The 23,669-nt window shown below is 40.8% G+C and overlaps 1 protein-coding gene across 3 annotated transcripts in view; it reads left to right on the top strand.

Annotated features, from left to right (window-relative positions):
• Positions 1-23,669, top strand: part of LDLRAD3 (low density lipoprotein receptor class A domain containing 3) — a 104,041-nt gene that overhangs the window by 25,684 nt on the left and 54,688 nt on the right. For 2 of the 3 annotated variants that reach the window (XM_041421206.1, XM_041421205.1), the window contains exon 2: positions 8,624-8,770. The exons of the other annotated variant lie outside the window; for it this stretch is intronic. In XM_041421206.1, the coding sequence (XP_041277140.1) occupies positions 8,624-8,770 (147 nt within the window). The remainder of the gene's footprint in view (positions 1-8,623; positions 8,771-23,669) is intronic. 3 annotated transcript variants of the gene reach the window in all.

Here is a 23,669-nt window from a genome sequence, read left to right as displayed (position 1 = left end):
GGCATTGTTTTTGTTTTCTGGGATGTAAAGGAGGGAGGAGTGTGTCCAGTATCAGCTACCAATTCCAAAGGACTTCAGTGGTTTTTATGCCTATAAGTTAGAGTGTACTTTAACCATTGCCGTAGTAAAATGTTCCTGGAGCGACTGACATTATGGAGTTGCTTTTTTTTTTTCCAGATAATTAACACTTTTACAGCTTCACAGTTAACTTTTGCCAGTCCTTGTGATTACTTCTCATTGGAGCAGCACTTTAAGTGATTGCCGTGTGACATAACAGAACAGCTTGAAGTACCATTTGCCTATGAAGAAATAATCTAGTAGTGAATTCAGTTGTTTTCTCCAGACAAAACAACTGTGGGATTTTTCTTATGTCATGTGTAAGGCCTAGATGACCTTGTGCAGATAGTAAGGCTGAACATCCCAGAATTTGCACAGCTAGCCATCTTCTCTGAAGTTCCCAAAATGCAGGTAATTCAGTACATGCTTTAAGCAAGAAAATGTGGTTAACAGCAGCCTTTTATGATCTCTTGCATCTGCACACTGCAAAAAAAGTCCTTGCAGAAACAAGTCTCAAAAGGCAATTAAAAGCTTTTGATCTTTGAAAGCTAATGTTCTAATTCTGATTGGGAAAAGTAAACTTAGTTGTGGTAGGTAGGTTTTTATTGGCATAGAATGTCATGTGAGGAAATTTAAACCTAGCCCCTCCCAATTGTTAGAAAAACAACAGAATGCCCATAGTGCTTCCTGTTAAATGGAAGGGGTTTTTAAATCACTTCTGTTGCTCTTCTGTTACTCCTTTAAATTTTATGCTGAATGAATCAGACTCAGTGTTGCTGCTGTCACATTTCAGGCATGATCTCAGTATTTTCTGGGCAGAATGTTGAGCTTGGCCTGTTTTTTGGGAAATTGGAGTAGTGTGATGGATCACATGAGCTTATTATCTACTTGTTTACTTCTACTTCCCATTTAATTTCTTATAGGCACATCTGTTTGATACAAAAACTGATGCCAAGTAATTACAAGTGTATGATTAAATGAAAGACAGGAATAATGAAATCTAAATTCTCTCCTAAGATCTATTGTAGGTTTTCTGCATAACTGTGCATAAATCCTTTAGTCTTTTGTTTTTGTGGAGACAAAAATAATGTTTTCCTCAGGATGTTGTAGCAACATGCCAATGCAGAATCTGGCACTTGCCCTTGTTAGACTTCACATGGTTGGTGTCCTTCAAAGGTATTAAAAATAAAATGTTTTTTATCTTTGCTGCTTCTTTAAGGAAGCAGTGGGGGTAGCTCTGACTTGGATAAGAGCAGCATAAAATCTTCCTTTGACCTTCTTGCTGGGGAATGCTTGTCTTTCGAGGTGCACCAAGTTCAGTAATCTAAACTGTCTTCCTCCTTATTTATTTCTACTTCCTTTTTCTATTTAAACATGTGCTGGTTTGGAGCTGTGTTCACTCTGCACCGTTAGTGGCCCACAGCCTGTTTCCCTTCCATCATGGTAAGTGTGCCGAGAGCCTGCAGACCTGGGAGATATATTTTTGGTGTGTACTCAAGCAGCTGCACTGCTGCTGAGACAAGCAAATGGGGAAGCTTCAGTGAAATGTCCAGTCCTCCAAATATAGAATCCAGCCATGAAGGGTGCAGGATTAAAGTAAGCCTGTTCACCTCTTCTCACTTCCTGCACATGTTGTTACAAGGAAAAAGCAAATGGTTGTTTAATAGGGAATGGTTTAGAAGACTATATGTAATTAAGGTGCTTCCATGGCTAAGTGCTGAAATGCAGCCACCTGCTACAGGGAATGTGTCAGTTGCTTCAACTAATGCTGTAAGATATTTAAAAGAAGATAAGTCTGTTCTGTGCATATTGTGTTATTTATGGTGGGGACCATGATGGGTTAAGTGATCTCCAGTTCAACAAAGTCAGGTTTTGCAGTGAGGAATTAATGGGTGAATGATGGGCATTGGATAGTAGTCAGTGTTTCTTGCCACAGTAGTTTTTCTTTCTAAATCCAAAGAAACTATCTGTTTTAGTGCTCTGAGAGGGATGGTTTTCCCACTGTCTTTGACTTGTCTCAGTAATATTTAGTGTTTAATTTGAAGTTAACATAGGAGTTTCTGGTCTTTTGGCTAAGACTGATCCTTTGTAAATCTTGAAAATGCCAGATACCAAATATACCACATCTCATGGAAAACTGAAGGAGGGGAAGTCGAACCTGATCAGTGAGCAGTTCCTTGAGTAATTACTAATTACTAATAGCTGCTTCAGTGAAAAAACATTTTTGAGCACTTGTATTGCAGTGGGACTGTCAATCTCCCTTTACAGATAACCCTTATAACTTCTAATATAGCATGAGAATCTGTAATCATCAGGCAGTTTAAATGAGGATAGGGAAGGATAGGGATTAAAACTGTTCTGGGGGATTTAAGTTGTCAGATAATTAGTGGCAGGTGTCCTTCACTTGTGGCATATGGCTTAGGTGTTGTCAGGGGTTTCGCTGCAGAGCAAGAGAGTGCTTGTCTTACTCTTTGCTTCGCAGAGCCAGCCTGAATGTGCACAGGCATGCTTTTCTTCTGTTCTGGCAAGGACCTTTGCAGCAGTGCATAGGAAAGCAGATTAAACTGAAGACTGGCATTTTTGCTGATTTACATGATACACTTATGAACATTGAGCTGCAAACAACTTTTTGGGTAATACCAAAGGTGTTTATTTGCGAGATGGAAAGTACACTTCACCATCACTGATGTATTTTCCTTGCAGTTTTGGTGCTGTTAACGAGCAATCTTTTTATATCCTATGTGCTTGAATTCAGTATGGGTGCCTTCCTCTTCACAACCAGTGCCTTGTTTTAATTTTAACAAGGAGTGCAGTGTTATAAAGAGGTTGAACATGTTTGTCCCACAGTCTCTCTGGGTGACTGTGTGAATCCTGACTTTCTCCCATAAGCAGAAGTTGTCTCTGCCTTCTGTTTCAGTGCAGTAAGCATTAATCCAAGTCTGCCTTAATGCCACTGGTGTTACCTTGCTGACAGCATATTTCTATTGCTAGTGAAGTCTGTGCATGTACATGTTCAACTGAAGTTTATAGGCAAAGCACTTTCTTTGTGCTCAGCTTTTGAATTCCTCCTGTGAATGAATCACCTGTATTAGTAGATCTCTGTAAAGTGGATATGGAGTGAGTCACATGCTTCATGTGAACATAAAGAGGTACGAAAAGAAATGTCTGTCCTCTGGGGCTAAATTCACAGAAGCAACTGGGCCTGAATGTAAGCGTTTGGAAGTAGTTTTGTGTTCTCTGGGGAATCAAATCTTCTAATAGCTTACCAGTCACTTGACAGTGCTTATTTGCAGTCTTTTAAGATGACAGAGGAAGATCAAATAATGTCTGTTCAAGTCTGCTAATATTGCTGGCTTTTCTTTATTTGTGATGTGTTTTGCTGGTGATCAGATATTGGCAGGTATTGAAGTTACATCTTTTGGATGCCATCTTGCTGCAAATTCCAGTTACTGACTTGCTGTAGTCTCTCTCCATTTGTTTTCATAACATGTTGCAGATTTCAGTAGAGTTAAAACAGATTTCTGATGTGCTTAAATCAAGCCTGGTATGGATTTATACCTGGGATGGGTTTAAGCAGAAATTAAAAATGAGTATGTAGTATAATGTGTGCATGGTGTGACAGGAAAGTATCATCAGTAACGCTTCAGCCTCACAGCTACATAGCAGCCTGATGAAAATAATTCTCTTCACATATGTAAAACTTCAAGCAGCAATCCATTGAAAGTATCATGTGAAGATCCCATGATTCCCACAAAAGACATGCCAAAGCTTTGGTGGTGAAGAGTTCATCTTCATCCTTGGTCATAGATCCCTTTTGCCATGAGGCTGACACTACTGACATTGTTCATGTGGGCAATGAACACATAAGTGACCTGTATTTCTTCCTCAAAACCTCCTTGGCCGAGCTGATTGCCTGCTCTTACTGATTATACTTTCTGATACAGAGCTGTGTGATCAGTAATGATCAGTTCTGTAATGTACACAATTCTCTGGAGTGCTTTCAGGTGAAGGTGGTTTTGTGAAGGATATCCTTGACTTGCTTTCTTAATACAGTGTGAAGTGCTTGCTCAGTAGGGCTTGTCATTTCATTTATTTTTCCCTGATTCTTTTTGGGGGAATATTAAATATTTAGATACCAACATTTTTGCAAGTGACTGCTAAAACAGATTGATTTTCCTTACTCAGTCCCCTTCAGAGTGAAACATGAGTCCGTTTTTTTATATTCAGCCCAGATGGTATGCTGCTTAAAGTGAGCAATGTGTTGCAGTGAAAATGGACTACTTTCCCCTTCTTTCCTTCCTCCTTTACTTAACTGAACACATCCGTGTAGCTCCTATTTGGGTTGAATTCAAAATTAATCAAAGAGGCTGCAGGGTAAATATGTCAACTTTGGAATGCCAGCTCTGCCAGATTGAAGGAGTCTCTGCCCCTGCCAACAGACAGTGCAGCAAGTTGGCTACACAAAACCTGACATCTTTATGGGCCTTGTTAGAAAAATGGACATGATGATGTGGTTTGGTCCTTTCCATGTCTGTTCTGAGTGAGTGTGACACTGCTCCTCCTTGTGCGCGTGCAGTCCTGCACTGGGCCGTGTGCTGAGTGGGCAGGAACATTGCATTCCTGAGGGCTGGGAGCTGAGGACCGCACTGAGGATTTCTTTGAGGGTTTTTTAAAATATCCATTGGGGGAGACTTGCAAAGTGTGAGGGAAGCAGAAGGAGTAATACCATTTAAAACAGTTCCACATGTGCCATTGTTTTGATAGTTTTTTATCCACCAATGGATTTTTTGGGCATGGAGTAATGCACGAAACAAGTTTCTAGATGTGTTGGCTGTGACTCTCAAATTGCTCTCTGTAACTTGCAACTCTCTTAGGAGCTGATGAAGGTCGTGTTTTAAGAAAAGTAGTGGTTGCTTTGAAACTGAATTGAGTCAGAGTTCCCATGTTCCCATTTTGCAGCAAAGGTTGGGTAGGGCTGTCTGCAAGTATCTTGATCTGACGCTATCTTTTGTTTGTTCAGTGAAAGGGTTAATAATACATCCTTGCTTTAAAATAATATTGAGGATAAAGTTATTGTATGACAAAGGAAATCCTGTAAACAACTTACTGGGTAACAAAATTTGATACCTGTTCCTGGAAAGTTGCTTCAGTCTAATAGGGTAGAAGTAAGGCATTTATTTAAAGGAACTGTTTAAAGGAATAGGGACTTGATAATGCTTTTTTAGGGAAGTTGCTTTTTGTTCGTGCTTTTTGGTTTTTGAAACTCTAAAAATTTCTAAAATTAGTTGGCTTAGTCAAAAATTTTTTCATTAAAGGAGTGTGGAGATCACGGCTGAAACTCTTCAGCAGGATAACAGCAGTAGATCTGACAGGAGCTGACGTTTGGTTATTCTGCACAGAAGGTGTTACATTGCTTGAGATGTATCCGGTTATGTTTTCTCTTGGGAACACCAGGATGCTTCATGGGGCAAAGGCAGTTCTGTAGCTGGGACAGGTGGCTGTGAGATCTGCTGCTGGTTCTTAGCTAGCAGCTTGCCCAAGTCAAGAAGAAATCTCACTTAAATATTCACAGAAGGACTTCTTATTTTAAATAGGTCCTGCTTCCATGTGGAAGGTGGGGAGCAAGTTGGATGAGAAATATACGAGGTTAGATAAGAAGGTAGTGCAGAATAATGGAGAGAGATGCCACGACGTTGGCTCTTTTCTGATGTTGCTGCCTAAATGTACTGCCTTAGTTGCTTAGGTTCTGAGAGAGCAAAAACCTTGGTAATTTCTAGTTCTCATGTCTAGCTCTGTTTTATATCAAAGATTTATTTTTAGCCAGGTCATTTCTGTTTTGTAATATCTGAGAACTTGTAAATTCTAATGAAAGTTAAGAAAATTACAAGGCAATCTCCCAGTAGTACCATACTGACATGAAACTGCTTTTAGGGGGGCTGTGGAGAAGGAGTTGGATTCTACTGTTGAAGCTCTTGCATGCCTTATAACTAGCTTGAGTACATTGACTGAACTTCTGCATTACAAAGAACACCGAGCTCTCTCTTTCCTATCTTGATCTGACAATGGCATCCTGTAATTTTGTATTACTGTGGTAGATTTTCTCCGGTTGCAGGCAGAGGTTGTGTTCGTGCATTGGGACTGGTTTGCTAATAAAAGGTTGTGTAAATGCTGAGAGCTTCACCCTGAAGCTCTTTGAGTCTGGAGATTTTCATTTGGTCCTTACTGAGCAGGTACATGTCAGTGATACAAATACTGAGCTGAATGTGTTTGGTTATTGTTGTAAGAGGAAAGAACTGCCATAAACAGCATCAAAGCCCTCGCTGATTGAACAAAGGAGTGCAGAACTCAGTTAACAGTGATGCTGTAAGGCTGCACTAGCCTGGGCGTGCTGATTGACAGCACGGTATCTGTTCAGTGTTGCGTGGCAGGAGTAGCCAGGGACAAACTGTTGCCATTGCTGATTTAAAGTCAGGGACTCCGGCATGAGGCAGAGTTAGGTGTAGTGTTTCCCAAGGAGATGCTGGGAGCAGTGAGGGCCCTGCCTGCTGGGCTGGAGATGAGTCTGTAACACTGTGGTGTAGGCTGTAACAGTGTGGAGAGCAAACCTGCTGTTTCTCCATGGGAAGAGCAGTGATCCAGGGAATGAAACTGAGCTTTGAATGACGCTGCTAAAAGATATCTAATTGCCAGCTGCATGCCCGGGCATGCTTTTTGGTGGCTGTCACTCTCTTTAAGGTGCTACATACAGCATGAGAGTTACAGGTGGCTCTGGAGACCTTATTTCCACCTTTTTTTCCTGAACTACATTGTCTTTTAACAGCTCAGGGCAAATTTCCATTAAGGCATCTGCTCTGTGCTGGCAGATTCTTGAAACATCCCCAGGAAAATCAGCCATTTGCAAGAAATAACATTTGAAAGGAAATACAGTGTTTGAGACAGACATAGGTTTAAAGAGACTGCCTCCCTGAAGTGTTTCTCTGGTATCTTTTGAAATAGTGATGTGAAACTTAACAGTTTTGCCTGTGTCATGGAATGGAGCATTGTGATACATTGTGGGAGAGGGAGGGAACAGTCTACATTTGACTGATTCAAACGTTTCTGAAAAGCCTCATGCACTAATCATGCTCTAAAAATTATTTTGGTAGATGTGTTCTCCAGAGGTGCCTGTACAAAGCAGATTCCTCCCTGGGGCTTCAGGAATGAGCTAGGAAAAAGGTCTTACCTGAAACTTCTTATGCTGGCAGTTGTGATCTGTTCTGTGCCCTGTGCAGCGCTGAACAATGAGGCACTCACCATGTTGTGTTCATAATAGTTTTCCTTGCTCTTGGTGCTCAGGCCTTCCTGTGAGAGAAAGGAGTTGAACTCCAAGAGCAACAGGAAGCAAAATGGTGTAGGGATGGGCAGTGGAGGGAACCAACAACAGCTCTGCCATTCCTCCAGAGTTCCAAAAATAATGTGGTTATCCTCAAAATAGATAAATGATAGGTAAGTGGTTAAGCTTAGTGTCAGCTTAGCTTGTTCTTCCTGGTTCTGACCCATGAAGGTATGCAGGTTGATAGGGGGACATGTTTTTGTGACATCCTTACCTGGGAAGGTTTGTATTTCTAGGGTTTTTACCTAGTCAAGTGTATGTTGCCTGGGACAGGTCTGGAATATGACAGGAAGACAAGGGGAAGATATTATTTTTCTGCTTTGTCTTGCAACTTCCCCTCAGTTCTGTCACAGGTCATGCCATTTTGATGCTTATTAAAGCCATTGATTGTCATTATCCTTCCTTCACTGAAGTTCATTCATGTTTCTGTGATATCTGCATTCCAAAAGACTATGCACAAAGTGAGAAAAACGGTGGACTAAAATGGCTGACTAGTGCTGTGTATAACTTGACAGCAGATCTCTAGGTTTTTCTTTCACTGTTCTCTTGATCTCCAGTATCCTGCTACTGTGCCCCCCTTCATCTAGCAGACTCAGTGTGCCAGCTGCCTTAGTAGCCTGTGGACAAGTTGTGCATGGGGACTGTATTGACACCAAGTAGCTCACTTCTAACTTTGACCAGAAACACTGTATTTAAAACTTAATTGAAAATGTAGTATGAATTAGTCAGTGTGTTACCTTGCACATAGCCCTTGGCTAATAACAGCAACAACAAAATACTCTGCAAGCTAAGTACTAACCTGACAAAACCATGGGAGGATAGAGCTGAGTTCATGTAGCCTCGTCATTTTTACTTCTGTTTAGAATGACCCTCTGAAGAAGAGAGAACTTTTTTTAAGCAAACATTGCTTTGACCAGCATAGAGGCTGCATGTGTGTTCCTAGAAAGAAAATAGCAAGGGGAAATTCGCGAAATAGTGTGTGAGAATGGAGAACAGATAAAATGAGAATTTAAGAAAAAGAAAGTGTTACCAAGTACCAGGCGCAGGATACTGATAGGATAATGACAAAATAACCAGGATCAGGGTCCATTTGTTTACTCTTCTTTCATCCACTGATAAACAGCTTGCTCAGTGACAGCTTTCGCTGCCTTTGTTAAATCCTCAATGAACTTACCTCTCTCTCATTTGCCGCAGACAGCCAACTGTTGCCTGGGAATAACTTCACGAATGAATGCAACATTCCTGGAAACTTCATGTGCAGTAATGGACGCTGTATCCCAGGGGCCTGGCAGTGTGATGGGCTGCCAGACTGCTTTGATGACAGTGATGAGAAGGAATGCCGTAAGTGACCATTGCTGTGACCTTATCATGCTTTTTATCACAGGGCTTGGCTAACTGGTGTTACTGCTGTATTCTGTGTTAGAGAAGGAACAAAGCTGGTGCCATTTTCCTCATTTAGATCTTGTTGGAAAAAACACGTAGGCTTTAATGTTTCAGGTCTTTAATGTTCTTCAATGTCCCGTTTTAATACAGCACTTGGGGAGGTACCTGAGCTGATTGATAAATTGAGATGGACTTGACATACAATTCTTTCATGATGCTCTGTGATTTTTAGGGATCTTTCTTATATGTACTGCTTCTGCACACTGGTGTAGTGCTGTAAATTGACCTTCACTACCATCAAACCTAGTTCCTTCCATTTCAAAATTGTTGACTGTATCCTGTGATTTTTGTTCCTTCCAATCAAAATGCAATTCTTAACTCTATGAACTTTAACAATAACTTTCTAAAAAGTAGGCTGAATTAATTTGCTGATTGGTGTTTTTTAAGTTTCCTAAAGAACTTCTAGAGAGCTAAATAAGTCTGATCTGGTTCTCGTCTGTGATTTCATCTTCTTCTTAGCATTAAGCAAGATTTAGTTAATGTTACTCAGCCACAACATGAAACTTTCCAGCCTACTTGTGTTAACCAGACAGCAAAATTATGTTGTAGCATAATGCTGTGATTTGAAATCCACTTGAGAGTGAAAAAAATAAAATTGCATGTGATTCTAGAGCAACTGAGAAATTTCTGAGACAACTTGTTTTCGTGTAACAAATGTGGTTTCTCTATGTGTATACTTTACAGAGGTTTTCATTACACTTAAACTGAATTTATAAGAAGCTTACCTTTCCCAGGACATTTCCAAGACAGCATTAGCTTTGCTGATAGAGCAGAAGGAAAAAATAATAGCTTCTTTCTTTACCTGACTAGAAATACTTGAGTTGTTAAATGCTATTGCTTTTTTAAACTTGATTCCTCTTCTTTTAACCCCAGTAATCCATCCCTTTTAAATAATGGGGCTTTAATACCTGTGCTGTGTAAATCTCCATATATAGTTTTGCTTTAGGCCAGTGAGCTTTGCTCACTTTCTAAAGAATTAAAACTGTCTGTATGAAGTATCTAATGCTTTGCAGTCTTTGTAAGGCGTCAGGCTTGTGTTGAAACATTGAAGACAGGTTAATTTAGTTTGTTTTTGACACTTAAAATTTGACATTAAAGGAGGCCTGTTGCAATGATTGATCAGTGTCATGCATATCTGTTTAAACCCTAGCAGAAGTTATATCAGTGGGAGCTTTGGCAAGAATAAAAATACCTAAAGTTCAACCTGTACCTTTCAGTGAGATGTTCCTGATGACAACAGCTGTGTGACTCAGGTTCCTCATTACTTGGCTCCTGAACAGACTGCTGGCGTGACTTTTGGTGTACTGCTTCTACTTTTTAAAACAAGCTGAATGACAGTACTTCTTTGTATTTATAGGATACACACCAGGAGTTTTTGTGTCTCTAAGAATGTTGTCATTGTCTGCCTTGTATAAATTTTTTCATTTGATACAATTAGATGATGTTTATGAAGATTTTCTTCATGAAGGCTGGACTGGGTATTTACTTAGGAATCAGTAAAAAGAAAATATGCTTTGTGACTTTCTGTTCAAAAATTTCCTTACCAAAATCAGTTGGGTCTGGTGAATTGCAGACAGTAATAAACATAGTAACTGACAATAAAATATAAATAGCTATAAAATGGCAGTTCATAAAAGCTGTTCTTGTCACCACAGACTCAAATAAACCTCAGTGATGTAGGCTGTGCTGCAGCTCTGAATTTTAAGTTGCTGCAGAGCTGTCCTTCCTGGCTTTTTTTTCAGATACTTTTATCTGGCTTGATTGGCTGACAGTTTCCTGGATGAGCATCCTTTTGATCCTGCACAAATTGATGGAGATAATTAGACTGTTCTTTCCTCTTGCCATACATCTATCTGCTATTGGATCACCCTCACAAATGTAAAACTAGCATACAAAAGAGGCTTGCAGGGAGAGCAATCGATGAATCCTATGCTGGCCTGCTGTTAACAGGTCAGATAAGCCAAAACAGAATGGAGATAGTGCTCATTTGAATCTCCCCATTTGTAGTGTTTCCAACCAGTCTTTTACATTATAAAGTAATCAGAAATTGGATGGGCTTATGCAGACCAAATCTGGTGTTAGGTTTGTTCCTAGCTCAGAGATTAGGCATTGAAAAGCAGCCTTATAGGTGTGTATATATATATATTTTCTCATCATTTTAGTCTACAGTTCGTTACTTTCCTTCCATCAGAACAGGGCTTTACTTCCTAAAACTTACCTTGCAGCAAAATTAGAGTTCTTTGTTTCCTGCTGTGATTTTGCTTTGCAGTAACTGAGCTGTTGATGGTGAGCACAAAGCCATAGGAGTTGCATTAGCAGCATGAGATGGCTGAGTTCCCAGTGTGTTACTACTCACAGCTGTACTTTAAGCTGCTTTGACTGTGATTCCTCATCAAGTAACTATTTCACACTGAAAAGTGTTAACCTTGCTTAAAAATATCTGTATGTGAGTAAGGAGCTTGGTTACAGGGTTCATTTGTTGTGAAGATGAGTATGCTGTGTTGTGGCATGACCATGAGGAAGGAGTCATACACATGTATGTGGTATGTGGAAAGTCTTTCTCTTCTGATTTGTCTTACAGTTGAATGTGGATGTCCAACAATATTTTGTCAGTTCCCTTGCTTTAGCATCTCATTCTGTCTGTCCCCCTTTAAACAGGAAAACTTGGAACTCTGGGTCTGGTTCTGGATTTTTGTGGCCAGCAAGTGGAAAAGTGATGGTCTGTGTGTGAGGAGGAAATAAGATGCAAAGCACATTGTCCATTCATGTCTTATCTCTTCCCTCTCTTCCTTTTGTCCTTTTTCCATCTCCTCTTCTGCAGGACCATCTCTGTTAACCATGTCACTTTGTTTACGACCTTTCCTTCATCTCCACTCTTGCCAGAACCTACATACCCCTACACCACCTTTCATCTTCCGTGCTTCGTCTGTGCCCTTACCTGGCACCTTAACACATCCCATGCCATCTGTCTTTGTGCTGTTTAGTGCACAGAACATTTCTCATACTCTTGCCTTCTCTAATGGTGATGTGATGACTGAAAAATGTTACTTGGTTTTATCTGGAAAGGAGGGTTGAGAAAAAGCGTGGAAGGGAGGGAAAAAGCTGAGACAGTGACTTCTCATTGTTGTAGTAAGAACTACTTCTTGAAGAACAACCTTGCTCTATTTCTTCCTCCAAGCAACTAATTAAGCTTGAAAAAGATTAATTTACCATATCAAAATGAATGTTTTGTGAGTACTTACAGTTCTCTGTAATTTGACTAAACTGCTGTCATCAGTGTATCTCCCAGTGGAGAGCTGTTTTGTAGTTCATCCCCACCTTCTGGTTCTCTCCTCAGCCTGTCGTCCAGTATCTGTCACACACATTTCTTTGAAGTGTTGCTATTACTACTGCTTTTCACCTGTGTAGATTTATAAAGGAAGCTGGGGCTCTTCTTCACAAATGCAGAATCTTTGCCAGCAGGACTTTCCTGTGAAGCATGGAGGGATTGACTGCATAGATCCTAAATCCTCCTCTGGCTGCATACCAAGCCTTATAGATACCTGGTGTTAGTGCCTGCCCTGGTCAGGTTGGGAGCTTGGTCAGTTCTTTCTGTTATCAGGAATAGAAGATAAAAATATTGCAAAATGAAGAGCCTGAATGGAAGGAGCCTAGCAATGTGTTCTTGCATGTTTTGAAACATTTTGAGGTAAATGGATTATCTCTAATGCTGACTTTTATACCTTCCTGCTGCCCTGTTCCTTTGGAGCCAAGACGTGTGTCTTGCTCTTGGAAGAATTATCATCATGAGATTTAAGAGTGCACTAATATTCTTAGTTAAGCTCATAATTTACTCTGTCATCTCTGCTTCCTCTTTCCTTTGCTCTTTGTACATCTTTGTATTAGATTATTACAGAGAGAACATTGTGAACACAGAATGGCTTTTGTCACTAATGAGCAGCAGCTAGTGGGGAGATGGCATGTGCTGCCTTTGTCAGCTAAACGAGCAGCAGATGGTGGGGATTCAGAGCATGGCACATCATCCATGCTAAGTGCCTGGCATGACAGCAGCCAGAATTAGAGACATACCAAACACCCAGGAGTCTAGATTTTCCTTTGTTGCTCTTCTGAGAGATGCCAAATTTGTATGAGCAAATAGTGGCACACAGTGAATCAGTGACTATCTGTGTTAATCCAAGGACTGAGGAGTGTAGGCTGTGGGCTAGAAGAAAGCTGCGTGCAAGGATAGCCTCGGGGCAGCGTGTTCTCACGTTCCAAACCTCTGTCTCACTTGTTTCTGGTTGGTGCTGTTGCTCATTCAACACAAACATGAAGGTAAAGCAGGTTTTTTCAATGCTAAAAGCTGTGACTGGGTTGTATAGATGTCTGAACAATGGAGCATCATCCATGCTTGTAAGAATGTGCTGGCAACACACTCCTGGGCTGGCTAGCAAGAGCTGGTCTGTAGGAACATCCGGAACTGTGGTAATAAAAAGCTCATTTCATCACCAGCAATCCATTGTCATCAAACCTTGGTCTCTGATCGTCCTTCAGACAGAGCAAGTCTCCTCCGTGTGGGATAATGTCTTTATTAAATGAAGTGCTGCATGAAAATGGTCCATTATAATTAGGATTCCCCAGACAGGTATTGAAGCCACCTGCCAAGCAGGCTTCCTCTAAAGGTCAGTTCTGTCTCTTTGTCTGAGACACACGTGCTTGCAGGGAACCCAGTGCAATCAGAACTGAAGGTTTTGTAATACCTGCAGTCCTGGGTTGCACTCAGCATGGTGTGATGAGCCAAGCTTTTCTGCACTTTCACAGCAGCAGGCTAACTCAAGGTCCTGAACACTGACTTGTGTTTGGGCAATTTGAGAAACCAGTTTAATCCAAGTGTCCAGTAGATCTGGTAAGAACATTTTCATTTCTATGTCGGGAAATTGAAGCACTTGGCACCCTTGCTGAAGCCAAGGTCTGGTGACAAACACCAAAGGAACTTTACACCTGGTAGGCTGCATGCCATAGTGCAAAGATGAAGGTGTGAGGTGGGAATGTGTTCTGGTTATGGTTGTGACCATGCTTCTGTTGCTGGTTTTGCAAGAATACAGAAGCATTTTTAACTGTCTTTGTCAGGTAAGTAGAATAACATTTGAGATAGTCCTGTAATTACTTTTTCATTGCTTATATGTTAGCATATTAATCTTTGATTTCATATTCTCTTGTGTGTCTCTTAACTATATTCTTGCTCTTACCCTGTAGAGTTGGAACTGTGTGTTTATGTGTAGTAAACATGACCTATTTTGTCACATTCCATTCTGTGTCTATCTTTTCTATGTTGAGTATGTTTGCATTTCCATTTAATCTATCTAAATGCGCATATGATTTTGTATAAATGCTTTGTAGTTGCAGAAGATTTTATAGCTCTGGTGTCGTTGGGGTGTGGAGTGCTGGGGTGGGAGATGTGGCACAAGTAAGCCTCCATCATTCAAAGTGTTTCTGTCTGCACGCCTGCTCTAAATCTTCATTGTCTCTGCACTGGTGAGGACTTAAACTGGATTAGCAGTATACTGTAGTTTGAAAGTGCTGCACACAGTAACCATTTTTAAGTTTCCCCTAGTTTTGCTGTACCTTTTTTTCCTTGTTTTTTCCATCTCCAATGTGAAGCTTTCTTACCAGACAAGTGTTTACTGCTCCCTCTGGCGTTCGCTTGCAACAGGTGTTGGAGCTCCCTGCGCTGAGGAGCAGCGAGGCCACGGGTTCGCAGTGATCAGCTACACGGCCCGGGGGGACAGAGAGAGTCTATTCACAGGAATGCCAAATGAAACCCACGCTCTGCAATTAGCAGCCCGGGTTTCCTAGATCATGTGAAGAATATTTTACTGTGCTCTAAACCCTTTCATTTGGGAAACTGAAACTCTTGGAGAACAAAAGCAGATTAGCTAGGTTTTTCATCAGGTGAATTTTAACTGACTTCATTGCATTCAGTTTCTACAAAAGAGGTATTTTTTTAACAACTGAATCTTAAATACCAGAAAGTATTTAAAAAAGAAAAAATCCCACTGGAACCAAAGTCAAGTCTGAGGAAGTTTGTCTGTCATTGGAGAAGCTCTTGAGTGCAAGAACTCCTACACTTGCTGGCAGGGGCTGCAGTAGGAAGAAGGTGGTTTGAGTGGGGGCTGCAACAGCTTCAAAGCCTTGTCATATGCTTGGAAGCCTCAGATGAGGACTGTCAGACTGCCTTGTCCTGCTTTCTTTGATGTAGGGTATATTTCAGGAGGTGGCCTTTAGATTTGTTGCTGTTCACTGCTTTTAAAAAAAAAAAAAAAAAAGGTAAATCATGAAGTTTGCCCACACTTTGAGTCTGCTCTACAGGAAGTTCACAAGTTGATAGACTAAGGCACATTATGTCTGCTTTTCCCTTTGTATGTCCCAAAATTACAATAGAGGGAAAGGCAAAATTTAGTACTAAATGGTCATTATTAACAACTCAAATACTTCTGGCAACAGTCTGAATTTAGATATGTGTCCTCACCTTGTTAAGGTTTGCTCTGAGAGCAGTCAAAATCATGACTTCCACACTGGTAAGAATAAGTAACCAGCTTTAATAGCCACTTTTAAAGACAAAGAAAAAAATCTTGTAAAGACAATGAGTGCAACAATCTTTATAAGGTATTTAATAAGTGCTTATTATGACAGTACAGTTATTGCAGCAGAAGACATTTTCCTTGGATTTAACCACTTAGCAGGGTCAGTCTAATGAATGGCTTTCATGTACAGGAACAAAGGGCACAACGTAACTCCGGCTCCTAGCCGTTTAAATACTAGACTTTCAGTTTGACAAGCAGAGCTCAGTGCACTGAAGAATGAGATGTGGTGTTTTGTTACAAAGGAATGTCTGCATTATTCAGAAGGGATTGTCTAAACCAGCTGAGATCTAGAAATACAGCAGTGGGCCAGGACTTGGGCAGGACTAATCCTACCCATCAGTAAAGATTACTCACTTTGAATTAATATTCAGTAGCCCCAGAAAATTATTCTTAAAGCAGAAGTTAAAGCCAGGTGTAGACTAACAGTAATTCTACAGAAGATGAGGGGCAGGGTGATATTTTGAAGAGATGCTTTCAGATTCCTGGGATTAAGATCCAGGATTGCATACCTGCAACAAGTTTTTGGACTGCCCTATCATGTATAAAGGTGAAGGCATCTCAGCTGCTGCAGTCTGTAGCTGCTAGCCAGGTGCATTTTTTAGCTTTGAGAAGTTACCATTGCTGATAAGTTGTATTCTATCTTGCTAGTGAACAGCTTATAGGCAGTGTGAGCTAAATAGCTGTGAAATGGTCTTGTATGAAAGCTCACTATATTTTGGAGAAGGTAAGTATTCATTAGTTGCTTATTTGCAAGTAAGTGGTTTAGTGACCTGACACTTAAAAAAACTAAGTAAACAAAGAAATCCTAAAAGGGGAACTCCACCATTGAAATCACTTTATCACATTTGAGGATTTTGTTACAACCTTATGATTATAAGATAATTCGAAAGTATTATAGCTGAACTTGTAGTCTTTAGTTCGTCAAACCTCTGTCTGCTACCTTCGGAAGTGTTGATTGGCTGTGATAAGGTTCAAAGTACTTACCAGAGGGTTAGGTGGCTATGAACCTTGGTCATGGTCTATGTGTAATTGTGGAGGTGATGACAAGCCTCTGCTGCAAATAGATGTGTACCAAGACAGAGGAATGGTTGATACAGACTGTGGAGCTAGCTGTCAAATGCTGGCAGATTTGAAGTGCTCTGTGATTCCCTATAAGCATGAAGTAGGGTGATACAGGCACAACGAAAAAGGTAAATAATAAATGCATTAATGTGAAAGCAGTATGTTAAAATAACTAGTATAATTACAGCATGGAATACTCCATAGCTCGGAGTAGTGCTAACATACATGTGAAAGGTGGAAGTGTGAGGCTTGTGGCATTTTTTTGAGTGTGATCTGGGTGTTTGACTTTCCTTGTAAACAGGACTAGCAGTCTACCTTTGTGGTGCCCTGCTTTACACTGCATCTCCATCTAGTGCATTTTAAATGCTTCCAAAGGAAACAGGAGTCACAGAATCTCAGTCATGCAATGATTGAATCGGAAGGGGTTTCTGAAGGTCACAGTCAAACCCTGCTGCTCAGTCAAGTTCACCTGGAGCCAATTGCACAGGATCATGTTCAGGTTGCTTTTTAAAAGCTCCAGAGGAGACTCTAGAGCTTCTCTGAGCAGCACTAGCTCTGGACAGAGTACTCCCAACACAGCCTCACTAGGGCAAGGTAGACGGGCATTGGCTTTCGTCCAGTGCTCAGGTACCTCTCCTGTTCTCCATGATCTTTCAGAGGTGATAGAGAATGCCTTAGCAGTGGCATCTCAACACATGTCGGTGCATCCCATTGGGGCCCATGGATTTATGGGTATCAAGTTTGCCTGATGTCTTACCCGTTCTTCCTCAGCCAAGGGAAAGTCAGCTTTTATCCAGACTTTCTCTCAATGAGTCAATGAGTGCTTTTAAGTCTTTTTCTGTGTTTCTTGCTGCTTCCTGTCATCTCCTGGATGACCTGGAATATTTCTTGCAGGTAGGTAAAAAACATCAGAATTCTTAAGCAAAGCTGGATATTAAACAACGCGTGAAGTGAGTATCAGCATTAATTGGGAAGATGCTGTAAGGCAGCTGCTAATCTCTTTACCACTTACTCAGATGGCTCTCAAACTTGGAATATCAAACTGGGATTAGCTCTTGTTTTTACTCATGGTTAAGCAACCAAATACTTAGTAGTTATAATAAGATTTGTGATTAAGTGACCATGGTGAATGTTTCATTTGAAGCTCAGTTGCACATGAGTAGGGGCAAGTGCAATAGCTGCTTATGTTTGATAGCTTTTTATGCAGGGAGATCAGGAGGGTTTGTGGTGCTAATTATTTAATCCTCTTGATGGAGATCAGTAAATAGCCCAGTTGGAGAGCTTGGAATTGGACAGGTTTAACCGTTGGATGGAATCAGTGGCACAACTAAAAGAAAAAGAGCAGGTAGGTAGTATGCCAGAAGAGAGTGAGGGATTGTAGCCCATCAGGCACACAGTTGTTCCTGAGAGGAGTACTGCTACTGAAGTGCCTTGAGGGTGGTGTTCTGTCCTGCCTGCTTGCATCCTGAGTAACTTAACTCTGAAATTGTGCTTACTTCTTCCTTTAGTGTGAGGTTATTGTTTGGGTTGTTTAGTGAGTAGTAACTTCTAAAATACTTCTCTTACTGAGAAACTGCTTTACTGAATGTCTGAAAACCAAGGTTTTTGTCCATTCTCTCCTCTGACATCTCTGCTTTCTGATGATTTTGAAGGACTAAAACATAGACTCCTAGACCATGAAAGATTATTTTAGGGCCTTACTGTCTGGCAAGAATTAAAGGCCACCAACTCATAGTAATTCAGCTCTGAATTGCTTTCTTTTTTCACCCTTTTAGAAGGAAGGCATTTACTCTTCATAGCAGCAGACTGCCTTGGCTTTTTTTTTTGCTTTAACATTGTCCTTTCTCTCTTACTGCTAACTATAGTGTAAATATTACTCATGTAGGTGGTTGATAGTTTACTATATTGGAAGCAACCTCTGATGCTTCCTACTGGGCTAATTTCACTACTGAAAAACACATAAAATTGCTTCCTTTAAAATAAAGCACATTTTAGGCTCTTTTTCTTTGTATTTGCATTAGCAGTTTAAGAATAGCAATTCTTTCACCTGCCTTGTTAAACAGGGAGCAAAAGCAAGAGTGACCCAATGGCTTTTTGTAAGTGCAATGAATGCTCTGCAGTTGGCTGTGTTTTGTATCATAACTCAGTAACTTTAATAATTGTTTGGTTTTGAATTGGAGAAGTTCTGGTATAGTGAACTGTTCAGTGCGTTTTATACTGGCAATATTACTCAAGTGCTAGCTTTTTTCTATATAGGAAAAAGCAAGCAGAGGAAGTGAAACTTCTGTGTTGTTCTGCAAGATGGCCGGTTCCAGAGCTTTGTGAACCAACAAATGATACATTTGCCTTCAGTGCTGAGGCAGCTGAGTGACTGCAGGTAGCAGTGGCTTTCATGGTGGGAACAGAACTGAAAATACTGTAGGGTCCAAACAGCAGTTAACTAATGCAAAACAACTGTAAGTGTTAACAGGGTTAGGGTTTATATCGGTTCTTGGGGTGACAGGAATCAGATCCTGGTGCTATCCAGCTTGTCCTACATATTGTTGTCAAATCAATCCTTCTTTGTAAATTAAAGTTGAAACCTTTATCTCCTTCATGTAAAGCCTTTACTGAAATGCTGCATCTCACCACGCATTCATCAAAAGAATCTAGTTTTACAGTGCTGTCTGATGTGGCTGTAGCATCCCTTACTGAAAGTAACCACGACAGAGGAGTTTCAGGTGGTTTATTATCAAAGTCAGGAAAATAGTGTTGGCTGTGCCGTAATGCAGCATCTGCATGCAGTGGTTTCTATCTGGAGAGTTGCTCTTGTCGCATGCAAGTAATCAAGTTTTGATTAGCTGAATAAATCATTATCTGCTGTTGAGTTGAGTTGCATAGCTGTGAAGCAGCATAAAGTTACTTTGCTTGATTGCTGCTTGGAGAGGTTCTAAGGTAACAATTTAGTTCAAAGACACTCAGGTTCTGTGCAGTTTACTTCTGTCTGTATGTTGTATCTGCTACATCCTGTTTCCTCACTTCGGATACAAAATAATTGAGAAACATTTTAAAACGGAAATGTTTGTCAAGTTAAAAGAAGGAAAGAGGCTCATCTACTGACCACATCGTGTGGGGTGCCTGCTGCGTGGTCTTTGCATATTGCATGGAGTAATTAGTGCCCAGTTCACTATAACTACCTGTGAAATGCTTGACGTGTAGATAAGCTGGCTCAACAGTAACAGTCATAGAATCACAGAACAGTTTGGGTTGGAAAGGATCTTAAAGATCATCTAGTTCCAGTCCTCCTACCCATGTGCAAGGGATACTTTCTCTAGACCAGATAGCTCAGAACCCCGTCCAACATGGCCTTGAACACTTCCAGGGGTGAGGCATCTGCAGCTTCTCTGAGCAGCCTGTTCCAGTGCTTCACCTCACATTAAAGAATTTATTCCTTATATCCAGTCTAAATCTACTACTCCCTTTCAGTTTAAGTCCTGTCACCACATGCTCTTGTAAATAGTCCCTCTCCAGCTTTCTTGTAGATCCCCTTCAGCTACAGAAGGGTCACAGTAAGGTCACCCCAGAGCCTTCTCTTCATCAGGCTGAGCAACCCCGACTCTCTCAGCTTGGTCTCATAGGAGAGGTGCTCCAGCCCTGTGATCCATTCTCTGGCCTCCCTCTAACAGGTCAATGCCCCTCCTGTACTGAGAACCCCCGAGCTGCATGCAGTGCTCCAAGGGTCTCATGAGGACAGAGTAAAGAGGCAGAATCCCCTCTACTGCCCTGCTGGCCACACTGCTTTGGATGCCGCCCAGGATGCATTTGACATTCTGGGCTGCAGGTGGACATTGCCAGGTCATGTCCAGTCTCATCCACCAGAATCCCCAAGTCGTTCTTGGCAGGGCTGCTCTCAGTCCATTCACCCTCCAGCCTGTCTTCACATCAGATTTTTCCTTGACGCAGGTGCAGTGCCTTGAACTTGGTCTTGTTGAACTTAAACATATATTATAACTTTTAAATTATAAAATGCATTTGATGTCTTTGCTGCTTTATCTATGAAAGGAGCAATCACCTGCCCACTGTAGATCAGTTGTAATCTTCTAATCAGGTTCCAAGTCATTGTAGCCATTAGTATCAAAATTGCTTTTATTCAAGAGTGTTATCTATATGCAGCATAAGGTTTTACACAGTATTGCCAAATCTAATTTCTTTTTCACTGCTATTGTGCATTTCTGCTCAGAAATAATAAAATGGATGACACTTTTTTAAAAATAGTACAATTTCACACTTGGGATCCTAAAGATACCAAAATGTTTTTCTGTTACTGCTGCAGAGCTGTGCCTGCAAACTGTCACATTGTCAGTGGAGTGTACTACTGGTCCTGATGGGAAGTATTTTTTTAGAGCTTTGAAAGTAGAGGGTGGGAGGATTAGGTTCTGTGTAGCATAAGGAGCGACTTCACGCACTCACACGTACAACCGCCAAAATAGTTTTTTTTAACTTGAGCAAAGCAACCTGGAGGGAACGTTTGGTGAACTTGTACTGTGGCCAGCAACTGTCTGCCACCGTCTTTGCCATTTGCTTCATGTTTCAATTTTAAGAGATGAAAAGAATATTTTAGTGAAGAGCAGTTTCTTCCCTTGGGTGATGGAGTCATAGGAGGCTTCTCAAGTTCATGGTAGTTCACTGACACCTCTTTTTAAATACCAGGACAATTCCCTTTTGTGTAATGTAAATACAGATTCACATTAATCTTCCAGTCCTGGGTCGCTTCTGCCATGAGCAGGTACAAATGAAGAATGGAACTGGAGTGAATTATTCTTTCTGCCATAGGCTCACGAATTGGTTGAATGGCAGGTTTTTTCAGTGTTTTTTGTACTTGCTATATTGAATCCAGAGTGACAGTTTTGTAAGTTGCTCTGTGATGTCTTGCTGTATTTCACCCCTTCCTGTCCAATGTGTGATTGGTTTCTTCCTTTGTGGAGACAGGGGTTCAGGGGGACTTGCCTGCAAGTTCCTTTAAAAACAACCAGCTTCCTCCCTTCCCTTTCCTTTAGCTGGTTGTAATACCTTGGATAAATAAGGTCAAACAATCGACATGTGCTTCTTCATTTTTTCACTTCACTTCTGTGATTTCCTGATACCCCTGTAATTCTTGATCACCCTGAGCCTGTTTCAACCAAGTTTAGCAGAGAAGAATATAGATTGCAAAGACAATGCTGTCCTTGAAAGCTTATTGAGGCTGAAATCACCGAAATAGCCAAATAGATAGCTGCTGTTAGATAAATATGAAGCTTCTCACATACAGATCTGCCTGAAAACTCTTAACCTGTGCAGCAGGAGACACCATGATGAGCAAAAGAGAAGAAAACTCTTTTTGTTACAGTCATGTAATGGGAGTTGGAATTGCAGAGGAATGCTGGGATAGTGCAGCGCATGACTTGAATGTGCTATAGGCTGCCAGGATCCTGGTATATGTATCTGTTACTTGTTAGGGTGCTAAAGACCTGAAGAAAATTATAGCCCTTCATGTTTAGAGTATTTCCAGAGATCCTGCAGAATGGGAAGGTAGGTTTCTGCTCTGGAAGAAATGATTGTGCTTTCCATAGGAACTTTATGAGCAGTGACCAAAAAACACTTATCTGAAAACCATGGGAAAACTATGCCAGTGGACAAGAAGGATGTCAAATTGAAAATAAAGCTGAAATTCTTCAGTGGAGTTCTCCAGAGTCAGGGGACGTGACTTGGACTTGGCCTTTACTGGTTTCTAGTTTTTCCTGCATTTGTGTACAGCATATGAAAAACGCATTTTGTGTCTGGAATTGGAACTTGGAAAAGTGAGTTCTGTTTGGGAGCAAGACTTGTGTCTAGTAAGCAACTGACTGACTTGTGAATTACCTTGGTGGTTGAAATGCTCTTTTATATTCCTAGGGTCTCTAATATATGTGTGAGTTTGAGTTGGGATTGGTTTATAGATCATGTCTGTTGCAAATATAGAGAATTGAGTTTTGTTTGTTATTTTTTCCTTCTCTCCAGTTTAAAAAAAAATAAAATCAGTGGACTACAGAAAAGGGAAACTTAGAGATAGTTTGAAGGTGTTTAGTTCCTTGTTTGTTTTGGGTCTGTGGTTACTAGTATGTGTTTTTTAATGAACAGTTATTCTAAAACAGAATTTTCTTGTGCTCTGGCTTCTGTCTCTGGAGGAGGAAGAGAAGATAGAAAGATGTCTGGGGATAAAATGTTTAACTAAATATTATATAACTATCTAAATAGTACTTATATTAGATAATTGTCCTGAATGGTTTCTCTCTCTTTTTTGGAGGGGTGTCTTTGTGCTTCATACAGAAGAAAGAGTTCTTGACTTTGTTCCTGGTCATTCTAGCATGGTTTTCTTCCAGGTATGGCCAAACGGCTTTACTGTGGTAGCTCAAGGCAAGGTTCCAGATGTGCTTTGTACCCTTTGGGGCCAGAGCAGCTGAGGATGTTGTGGCCTGTGCCTGTCATACCTGAATTAATGCTCATGCACCGCTCACCGCCACTTCTGGTTGCACGTTCACTCTGCTTAGGAACGTGCAGCCACATTACCTCTTCAGAGGGCACTGGTTCTGTAGACTCACAGTCTGAAATCTGTCAGGAATAATAGGCTACAGGAGTAAGAGAATGGTCCTTGCTAGAAATGTTAGAAGGAAATAATTTTGAAGCCTTAATTTGTCAAGATTTTCAGAGAGGACAAAGAGCATCATTGAGTATGATTTGCCAGAAAGCTGATGGCCTCTGAATTCAGAACCCAAGTGACAAAAGTGAACCTGCTTGGAGAAATGGGATCCAATAAATGTTAACAGAGGCAAAATCACAGTTGCTTCCCCCTTATTTCTTCTCCTTCTTGAAACTCTTGGAAATTCTTGCTTTTGTCCCCTCTGGAACTGTTCTGGCTCAAAATTCATCTCTAAAATAAGTTGTGTGGAAGCACTTGGGGAATGTTTACGGTTTCAGAAAGATGTTAGCTCTTAGGAAAACAACAACAAAAGCACAACACGTGAAACATTGGGCACCTCTTCACACATGTGTGCTATTATCACTGTCTTCCAGCAGCATCTTGGCTGGCTTGTTAGTGCGTTAATACAGACTGTTTG

Source organism: Onychostruthus taczanowskii, unplaced genomic scaffold (genome assembly GCF_017590055.1).
Source record: "Onychostruthus taczanowskii isolate IOZ18803 unplaced genomic scaffold, ASM1759005v1 scaffold69, whole genome shotgun sequence".
Taxonomy (NCBI): Eukaryota; Metazoa; Chordata; class Aves; order Passeriformes; family Passeridae; genus Onychostruthus; species Onychostruthus taczanowskii.
The sequence above is the reverse complement of the archived record's forward strand: the minus strand, read 5'-3'. Positions and strand labels throughout refer to the sequence as shown.